The 10,648-nt window shown below is 40.6% G+C and overlaps 1 protein-coding gene across 1 annotated transcript; it reads right to left on the bottom strand.

Annotated features, from left to right (window-relative positions):
- Positions 1-296: 296 nt before the first annotated feature.
- Positions 297-10,492, bottom strand: MDH1B (malate dehydrogenase 1B). The gene is made up of 10 exons (XM_086465644.1): positions 10,471-10,492; positions 9,965-10,077; positions 8,630-8,764; positions 7,659-7,801; positions 6,504-7,006; positions 5,270-5,411; positions 4,136-4,299; positions 2,860-2,999; positions 2,059-2,143; positions 297-350 (listed from the first exon to the last, which is right to left on the bottom strand). Exons 1-10 carry the CDS (start codon positions 10,490-10,492, stop codon positions 319-321), a joined length of 1,479 nt encoding a protein of 492 aa, XP_086321770.1. The 3' UTR covers positions 297-318.
- Between the last annotated feature and the right edge of the window lie 156 nt (positions 10,493-10,648).

Below are 10,648 nucleotides of genomic sequence, written 5' to 3' on the forward strand. Positions count from 1 at the left end.
ATAATATGAAAATTGTAGACATTAAACAATATTTTTGAAACAGTTTATTGGTCTGAAGAAATAAGTTGTTGAAGTTAAATTAAATCCTAGACTCATTAAAGTCAGTAGGAATTTTGCTTTGGTCTCTGGATTAAAAATGTTATATTCACATTGTTTTTGAAATATTTTTCTGCCTTCAGATTTCCAGGTTTTTGATTAAGAAGATACTGTAAAAGCTATGACAATGTTTAGCCCTTCTTTGTAGCTTGTTTTTTTGAGCAACGGAAACATTGTTTTAGTATGTGAATTTTCAGCACTTTCTTCTCCAGACAACTCTGGCTAAAGTGAGCCAGCAGGCAAGGTTTCCATCTCTGTAAAAGAAGCAAAAACAGTATGTATTTTTGCCAACCTCCTAAAATACTTACACATGCAAGGAGATAAGCAGGGCACTTCAGTAATACTTGAATAGTACAGCACTTGATACTAATGTCACAAGAGCACGCCACAACTAAGCAGTTAGCTGCTAGCAGTGGAAAGGCCCTCTGCTTAGTGTTTCTGCTTAGTGTTTAAAGCAGCCACAAGAGGAATGGGACAGCTCTAAAGAAAAGCAGTGCCATACAAGTAGAGAGCAGACAGGGAATCACATACCTATTTAATTGGGAATCTCCTGTCTGGTTTAATCAAAGTCATGATTAGTGGAATAATTAAACTCTGCATTTATCAAGAAAATCATATTGTGTCTGTAGTCCTTTCCTGAGAAACAAGCATGGATAACCAAAAGGCTTATGTGCTCACTAAAGGCTCTGAACATCAAGCTCCAAATATAGAATATAGCTTTTCCCATTCTTCAGCCTGACCTTAATACAGAAGAACAGCTCATAGTATGGTAAGTGCTGACATAAAAATACTGGAAAGAATTTGAAGGGCGGGAGAAAGAAAACAAACTAGAGAAAAGGCCTGTAGGCCCTAAAAGTAGACAGAAATGGCTAGAACATTGGGAAAGTGCAGGGATTTCAGAACCTGAGAACAGGAAAAAGTGAGAGAACAAAAATAAAATACACTTCAGAGTTCATCTGTTCTTATTTCGATGAATGATTTTTCTTTCCTTTGTATGATCTTAAGACTACAGAGAACTTGAAAAGCAAAATAGGTAGGAAAAGCATCATGGAAAGACTTGGGAGAAGACAGGAGTTTTTTATTCTGCATGGGAAAAGCAGACTGTGGATTCAGGAGAGTTTTGCCATGGCAGTATCATGTAGTCTATAGCCTTCCCACATGCTCCTAAATATAAGGGAGGGATATTGGAGTTGTTCTATAGATTTTTAGTTGAAACTTCTCATATCATTATGCATTTTAAAAAAACTGTTATGATAAACTTGGTGTGCCATTAACAAACAAAGTGAAATAGCTTAAAAATTTATAATGTAGCGCTTTCTAAAAGATCTTTCATCTATTGTAACTGGAAGAAGTGGCAGATATGGCTGCCACTTACCAAGACTGCCTTCTCTATAGAAAGTAGGAGTATCTCTTTCTTTTTTCAGCCTATTTTCTTTCGGTGTCTCACCCTCATCTTCTTCTGACTGGCTTATGGACTAAAGATACTGAATGAACTGTTTGGTACTGCAGCAAACAGACAAATGACAAGTTTGAGTTCCAATTTACAGTATTTTTTACTGTAATAGTAAAGTATAGTAAAGAACAACTACAAAAACACATAGTAGGATGTATGGTGAAAGTGCTTTTCTAATAATAATTACTTGGGTTAAAAAGCTTTTATATTTACTAATAACCTAAGATAAAATGTGTCATGTTAAAAGTATTATTTATGCTCAGCTTTTATATTCATGATCTGTGAATGACACAATAGAAACTTATCAAAACAAGGTTGCTACCATGCAGGCTTGCCCTTCCGATCACCATGCCCCAGGCATGGTCAGGATACATTGGACAAGCACTTGAAATTTATCCTTCCTGAAGAATTTTATACCCATTTTAAACAAAAGGGACACAAAATAAGAATCCATTACTTAAATTCTCACTTAAAACTTGATCTCATCTTTTATGGAGAGAAAAACCCACCTTGACGCAAATATTTTTCACTAGTGATTTTATCACTTCCATACGGATGCACTTCTTTTACTTCCTTTAGTGCAATAAGCTTTTCCTGAATGGGAAAAAAAAAAGAGTTTTAATATCGCCCATTCTTTTCATCCACTGTAATTTTTAGCACAAACTTGAAATATGTTAAAATAAAACAATCCTTACATTTTACTAGTATGACTGAAGATCACAAAATCTGATTGAAGCTAGAATGTAGAGTTTGGGACCAGTCTTTTTAGTATTTTAATAATTAGTCAAATTAAATTCTTTTTGTCTCACTAAATGACCAGAAGTTCATGATGAAATTATTTGTCATTGATTTTGTATTTTCTGAAAAATCCCTAACTCTAGTAAAATCTGGCCTTCATTCATGCAGAGTCACAGCCATAAGGCTCCCAAAAGATACATTTCCTGGCATAGAACTACTCTGAATACCACAGAAGCAAAATCAACATCAGCAGCATAGAACATGGAAGCATTAAACTAAAGCTAGTATTTCTGTTTTGCACAAAGCCTGCAGAACTCGGGGTGCAAATTCTACACTTACATAGTTAAATGTATTTTATCATCTCCTTTTTGGACAACAGAACAGTCATCTGTTCATTTCAATATACAAATACTACCTTACACTTATAAATACCTGGTATTTATCATGCATAAGTGCATGTGTGCAGTTCGTATGTCTAACATTTGGAGTAAATGTCCTAGTATTCAAAGTTACATTGCAACGTACCCATAGGTGGCAGAATGGGCATACTATTGGATACAAGAAATCATCACCTGAATCAGCTCATGGGCTAAGCGTCCCAGAACTTCTTGGGTTGTTTCATTAATTTCTAATTCTGTCATGACTTCCCAGTTACCATTCTGGAACCTCACTGGCATAGAGAAGACAATTCCTTCAGGAATGCAAAATTGACCTGAAACAGAGGGAAAAAGTGACCCAACATATTCTGATTAAAAACCACATCCTTACCAGTGTCAAGATTAAGTCCTACAGACTTGCAAAAGTCTGCAACTGTAAAATCTCAGTGTAACTGGAGACTGCCTTTTTCAGTGTACAGTTCAAAGACTAAAGAGTTCCCCTTTTACTGTACCTTTGTATTTCAGTTAGATGTATGTGAATCATAGAATCATAGAATGGTTTGGATTGGAAGGGGCTTTTAAAGGCCATCTAGTCCAACTCCACTGCAATGAGCAGGGACATCTTCAGTCAGATCAGGTTGCTCAGAGCCCTGTCCAACCCGACCTTGAACGTTTCCAGGGGTGGGGCATCCACCACCTCTCTGGGCAGCCTGTGCCAGCATTTCACCACCCTCCTTGTAAAAAATGTCTTCCTTATATCTAGTCTGAATCTACCCGCTTTTAGATTAAAATCATTGTGCCCTTGTCCTATCGCAACAGGCCCTACTAAAAAGTTTGTCCCCATCGTTCCTGCAGGCCCCCTCTAAGTACTGGAAGGCCACTATAAGGTCTCCCTGGAGACATCTCTTTCTCCAGGCTGAACAACCCCAACTCTCTCAGCCTGTCTTCACAGTAGAGGCGTTCCAGCCCCCTGATCATTTTTGAGGCTCTCCCCTGGACCCACTCCAACAGGTCCATGTCTTTCCTGTGCTGTAACAATTTTACATCTTAAAAAGGGGAAATTTTTTTTTTTTTTTCATACAATGGTTAAATTACTGTTGTGAAACATTCCATTTATTGGTCCACATAACTACACAAGAAGAACATGCTTTCATAGCTTAAGGCTCTAAGAACTATAAAAAGTCCTTGCACAAAACATATACACCACAACAGCATTTATACTAAAAGACTAAGAGACAATCTGCAACAAGACAATATTAACCTAAGAAATGCTTGTAAGAAGTGAGTGTCAAATCACAAGAGAAAGATTGCTTAGATCTGGAGTTTTTCATGCTGAAACAAACTCTCAGCCTCCCATTACATCATGATTTATTTTACAAGTTTTCATTAGATAAAAAATCTTAATTAAAAAATAACATTATACATACTGGGGAAAGCTACAAGAAAATATGTGAAGCGAAAGTAGATTTACCTTTAGTAAGTATTCCCACAGAAACAATTTCCCCAGGAGGAGAGCCATGGTACCAGTATCTCAGTACAGTGGCTACTGCATGAGCAGGTAACATTCCTACACAATGACAGACCCGGGAACCCAGTGAACTCTGTGCAGACAGAAATTCTGAATGGATCCATTCACTACCAACAAAAAAAAAGGGGGGGGAGAGGGAAGGAGGAAAAAACTAAGATGACTGCAGGAACAGTAGTTTTCTAGAGGAAAAAAGAACTAAACCTAAGGGAAGAAAACAGTCAAAACTTATTCAAACTTCACTGCTGAAGGTGAGGCACTTAAAGACAGGAAAAATAGGATCTAACAAGAAGTGGCTCAAAAGGTAACAACAAGCACTGCTTATCTGTAAAATATAGGTCATTTACTCAAGTCACAACCTCTATCATTATTATTATTATTATTATGTATTACCGTCTTAGGTAAGAACCTAGCCAAGAACCATAATCTCCCTGTGCTAGGCACCATACAAGTATAGAACAAAAGAAATGTTTGATGTGCAGTAAATGCTAGGTTTAGACCAGAGTGGGAGCTCCATATAGCCAGGCCTGAGTGTATGTCACCTCTGCTGCCCTCTCACTGCACCCGCACTTTCTCTGCTACTTCTCTCTCCACAAGAAGCTATCTAGCTGCCAGGTATCCTTTTTACATATGTTAACAAACTGTCTATTTTGGGAAACTGACACTAGTGTGCTGAGGACACATGTTGAATGGAATTCAGGTTCTTCAAGATGCAGATATATGTTTAGCATTATTTCAAAGTTTCTCCGTGCACACTAGACATCTGAGTCACCATCTGGACTTTCATTACTTCTTATAGGCTGCTCATGATATGACAAGAGAAATACACTTAATATGTGGGAAACCATAGTTATAAACAAAGTTGGCACAAGAGTCAGAACTACGTATATCACTAGGAACTACTCAACTTCTTTTGCAGACTGAGTGCTTTAACTTGAGTTTTCTTTTATGTTCAGCCCTAGTCAGCAAAGACAAATCTTGAAAACAAAAACCTATCTTGATGTTTATTACACAGTTCAGGTAAACACAGACTAAAAGCAGTTATTTAGTTTTACTTTTAAAAATAAATGTGTACCGTACCTATCATAAACCATATTCAACAAAGGACGAGAAAAATTAGCTGGGCCCCAAATAGCACAGTCATACCCATAAAGTTTTGCATGTGACAAATCAATGCAGTTACGGCCAGTAATATTGCCCCAAACAATCACATCTTTAACTCCTGTAACAGAGGGAAACACATGGATTAGTGAAGAGACAGACAAATATTTTCACAATGTAGGCTGGACTAGATGACATTCAGAAGTCCCTTTCAAGGTGAATTATTCTTCAGATCAGTGTCCTGCCTTGATAGGAGAAATGATTTGATGTGAAAAACACAACAAGGTTCTCCATAACATACGAAACCTCATCACAGGCTGAAAAAGGAGCTTTAATTTAGATCATGTTATTGTACATAATAGGCAAAACCTATTAAATACTTCGATGTTAAAAACCAAAACGAATCACATTGCAAACATACAGCAATGTTCCTTTTAAAATCCTGTACATGCAAACACAGATTGCCTAATGGTAAAAAATTATTAAAAGAAATAAATCTACCTGCTTTGGTGCAAAATGAACTTCTCAAATAACCTTCTGATAGGCTATTCAGCCTACTACCTTACTTTTCTGTTTTACTAGGCTCCAAAATATCTAGGCTTGTCATTGATGACCAGTTCCTACCGCCGCAACAGCGAAAGAATCCTGATGCTGAGCAGGCTATTGGAGCACACCTTTGCTGTGCAGTGCAGTACAGTGCAAATACAACCAAGTCATAATAATTGACCTGAGAAAGAAAGCTAATTAACCCAGAAACAATACTGCAACACAGTTCTACTAAACTATCTGCACAGCAGTACGTTGTCATGTTTATTCACAGCTAGCTTGTGTGCCTCCAAAATAACAAAGTGCTGCAGAGTGCAAATGCAATCTTGAAGTCCTGGTTGCTGATCCTCAACACTCAGAAGCTCAGTTCTTCTTAGTATATTTCCAGCATGAAATACACACCAGAATGGCAGAGCTGCCTCCAAGAGTTAGCAGAAGAATTGACGTTCATGAGATCAGGCACAGGCCCAGACAGCGGTAAGCACAGAGAACCGTAGCACCTGCTAGTCACACCCTGGCATTCTGGACAGCCATGCAACTCAGTGGGTGCACTGCTCTGCTTGCATTTCTGCATGCACATCAACTGTGTTCTGCAATGAAATACTTACTCTCAAAGTCATCCACTCACTGAATTCCCCAAATGCTACCAGAACCAGTAAATACTCACCTGCTGCATTCATATTCAGCTTCCTGGCCAGCATGGCTTTAGCTGCACTTTCCCAGGGTGTCGCAATGGCAATGACATTTTCAGGCTTAATGGACGGGCCATATGTCATAATCATCATCGCCTTAAGGTTTACAAAAGTTTTTCCTGATGAAATTACTCTGACCTCACTCTTGGCATTCTTCTCAATCAGGGGAGCATACACTTGACAGATCTTACACACTTCTCTTATGTAGTTCTCAAGGGATTGGACTTCACAGTTTAAGAGGACATCATCAAGAACAATGATAACATCAGCTTGAATAAAAGCCTCATCTATTTCGGTGTGCTCTGAAATACTGCGGAGGAGTGGGAACGCCATGTCTTCAGCTTCCATTACAATACCACAAAGAACTTCCTTAAATTGTTTGGTGTCAAGCAAATGGATACTGATTTCTGTGGTCATCCCAAACACTTCTCCATTTGCCAACAGAGGGATCAGCTGATAACAGATTGGAGCTGATGCACTGATAAGGATATAGAAAAATTATAGTTAATGACTAACCACTGCTTGTTTGGAAGTATCACATAAATAAACACAAAGATCTTTCTTTTGTATTTGATTATGTTTAAATAGGCCATTAGCTTGGATCCTTTATTGCTCTTTCTGTCATTTTAACAGGTTAAAAATTTTAGAAGTTGGGTACTCCTTTCATTTGAAGGTTTTTCCATCTTATACATTTCAATCAATACTGTCACTTAAAAATTGGTGTCTTTAAAGAACCAGAATTTTTTTAAGGTGCTCTGTTAGGCCTACCAGAAATACAGAAATTTCTAAAGCTAGAACTGCTTTTACTTATTTAAATATTTCCAAAAACATTTAATGCAAGATAGTTGCACTAAAAAATTCCTAGCTTATTTTGTAAATACTTGCTTTTCCCTAAGGTGATCTGGGGTCTAAATGTTGCCTGTTCACAACCCACACTTAAAGTCGTGCAAAATGTAACAAAAGCAGAAATAATTTTCAAATTATATACTGAATGCTCATAGTGAGGGGCGCAGAACCTAATTCAAATCAGCAAATTACATATAACTTCACATAGTTATACCTGTTACACATGACAAGAAAAGTGCATTCTTCTGAAGCTGAGTGAAACTTCATATTCTTTTTACTCTCACCTGGTGATCCAGATCTGCAAAGGCTTGATGAGACTTTTAATCTCTTCCTCCTCTTTTTCAGTTTCAATATGCACCTGCAGGTTCTCCTCAGCAATGTCTAACATATCCTCACTCAACATCATTGATGTGATGCCATAATAGCGCTAAGAACAAAAAAGGATGATCTCTAATCAAATGACAACCCAAACACAGCAAGGTAACATTAGAAAGGATAGCTCTATTTTACATTTGAAGGAGGAATCATAGAATGGTTCGGGTTGGAAGGGACCTCTAAAGATCATACAGTCCAACCGGCCTGCCATGGGCAGGGACACCTTCCACCAGACCAGGTTGCTCAAAGCCCCATCCAACCTGGCCTTGAACACTGCCAGGGAGGGGTTACCCACAGCTTCCCTGGGTGACCTGTTCCAGTGTCTCACCACCCTTGTAGTGAAGAACTTCTTCCTAATACCTAATCTAAATTGACCCTCTCAGTTTGCAACCATTACCCCTCGTCCTATCACTACATTTCCTGATAGAGAGTCCCTCCCCACCTTTCCTGCAGGCCGCCTTTAAGTACTGGAAGGCCGCTACAGGGTCTCCCTGGAGCCTTCTCTTCTCCAGGCTGAACAGCCCCAACTCTCTCAGCCTGTCCTCACAGGGGAGGGGCTCCAGCCCCCTGATCATCTTTGTGGCCCTCTTCTTGTGCTGAGGGCCCCAGAGCTGGACACAGTACTCCAGGTGGGGTCTCACCAGAGCAGGGAGAATCACCTCCCCCGACCTGCTGGCCACATTTCTCTTGATGCAGCCCAGGATGCGATTTGCTTTCTGGGCTGCGAGTGCACGTTGCTGGCTCATATTCAGCTTTTCATCCACCAGCAACTCCAAGTCCTTTTCTGCAGGGCTGCTCTCAATCCACTCATCAATAAAGAACAACAAAGTTAGAAGAAAGTGTAAAATGTGGGTTTAGAGTATTAAAGGCAGCTCGTTACCTGAGCATACTCCAGAAAATCATCAACTCCTCCCAGAAGCAGACCCTTCCCTCCACGGTCCAACAGTTCTCTCCAAATGATAGGAGACTGTCTGTGTTCCCATCCATTCTTTTCACAAATGTCATCAAGCCACTGCTAATGTAAACATCCCCGCCAAAAGGTTTTAATACTTTTTCACATTTGATAACACTTAAATGTTACAGCTATAAACATTCTTATTGTTTCCTCTCAATATAGAATTACAAGGTGCTTCAAAACTTACTCAGGTACCAGTGTGCGCACAATGGGGGAATAACACAAAGCAAGACATGGTGATACACTGTGATACTTCAGCAAAAGGTCTTACTTCTGCTTAATTTTACTGCTGTAATTTTGCACAGTTGTCTCTGCGGTATTGAAGACACCAGTATTGTGAAACGGCAAGTAATCTAAGGATTCCTGATTAGCCGCAGAAGGTAAGTGAGCCGCAGAGGTTAATTGGTATTCACTCAACTGTTAAAGTTACTTGGCTGAGGTGTCAAGCATCTCACAACATAATACTGCATTTTTTTCAGTTCCTTACAGGGACTACAGCGTAGACAGGGCAATATGTTTACAGCAAAAGCACCCAGAAAGGCCCACGCACAGTGTAAAAAAATGTGAAATTCAATTTCATACTTCCATTGTAATTCAAGGCCCTTGAATGCCAGAAATGCTCTTGACAAGTAACAACTCTGAAGGCATATGCAAGAACAGTGCGCAAAAGATTTACAGGCTGAGCAGCCATTTATACATAATGAAAAAATAACAAAGTTCTTACTGACAAAACACAGCTTTAGGCTGGCCCACATTTTGTGCCCATCTTCTGTGGTAAGATGCACAAGAATGCCGGGCTCACAATATTCAAACCTTTCATAGAACAGAATCATGGAATCATTCAGGTTGGAAAAGACCTTTGAGATCATCAAGTCCAACCATCAACCCTACTCTACCAAGTACACCTCTAAACCATATCTCCAAGACCACATCTAAACAACCTTTAAACACATTAAGGGATGGTGACTCAACCACCTCCCTGGGCAGCCTATTCCAATGTCTGACAACCTTTTCAGTGAAAAACATTTTCCTAATCTCAAGACTAAACCTACTCTGGTGCAGCTTGAGTCCGTTCCCTCTTGTTCTATCATTAATTTCCTGTGGGAAGAGACCAGCACCTACCTCTGGCTGGCTCTTGTAGCCAAAGCTGCTTCTGCAGCACCGCTACCCACAGAAGAAGGCACATACTACAAATAAGCACATTTGTTGCTTTGTAGTGCACTGGGGCATCTACCAATGACTTGACATACAATCCCTTACCTCCCATTTGTCAGGGTGCTGAGTGATCTTGTGAACCCTAAAGTCTGGCAAGTTAGCCTGGAGATAGTCAGCCAGGAGTTCAGCTTTGGCATAGTAAGGGCAGTTTGCCTTACCTGTGAACACAGTAATAACACCACAGACAGATTTTTGTGACATTGACTGGTAAGGGTTTAACAGGCCAAACTTTTTTTAATTGCTGCAATCAAAAAAAGCGTTACACAACCAGCATCCCATGAGTTCCCAGAAAGTAACAAGACAATCAACATGCACCAACAAAGAAAGGATAATTTCGAGCGTTCAAGGGGCTGAGGAGGCCACCCCGGGGGAAACAGCAGCGGAGAGAGGCAGAAACCTCGCTGACGGGAGGACTGGCTCGGAAACGGCAGAGGCAGCGTGCCGTGCCGACGCGGCCCTCCAGAGGCTAAAAGAAGGGAGGGCTGCGAGGCCCGCAGAGCCGAGCGGCCGCTACAGGCAAAGCCGGGCCGCCGCCGCCGCCGCCACCGCACCTGCCAGCACCAACGCGGCCATGCGCGCGGCACCCCCAACGGCTGCTTCGGCGTTGCGCAGCAACGCGCCGCGCGCCACGGCGGGCTGTCCCTCGGCCCGCGCCGTCCCTCTCGCGAGGCCCGCCGAGAGCGCGCGAAGAGGCGGGCCCACCTGTCATGGCGGCGCCGCGTGAGAGGT

This window comes from Leptosomus discolor, chromosome 5 (assembly GCF_034619465.1).
Source record: "Leptosomus discolor isolate bLepDis1 chromosome 5, bLepDis1.hap2, whole genome shotgun sequence".
Classification (NCBI taxonomy): Eukaryota; Metazoa; Chordata; class Aves; order Leptosomiformes; family Leptosomidae; genus Leptosomus; species Leptosomus discolor.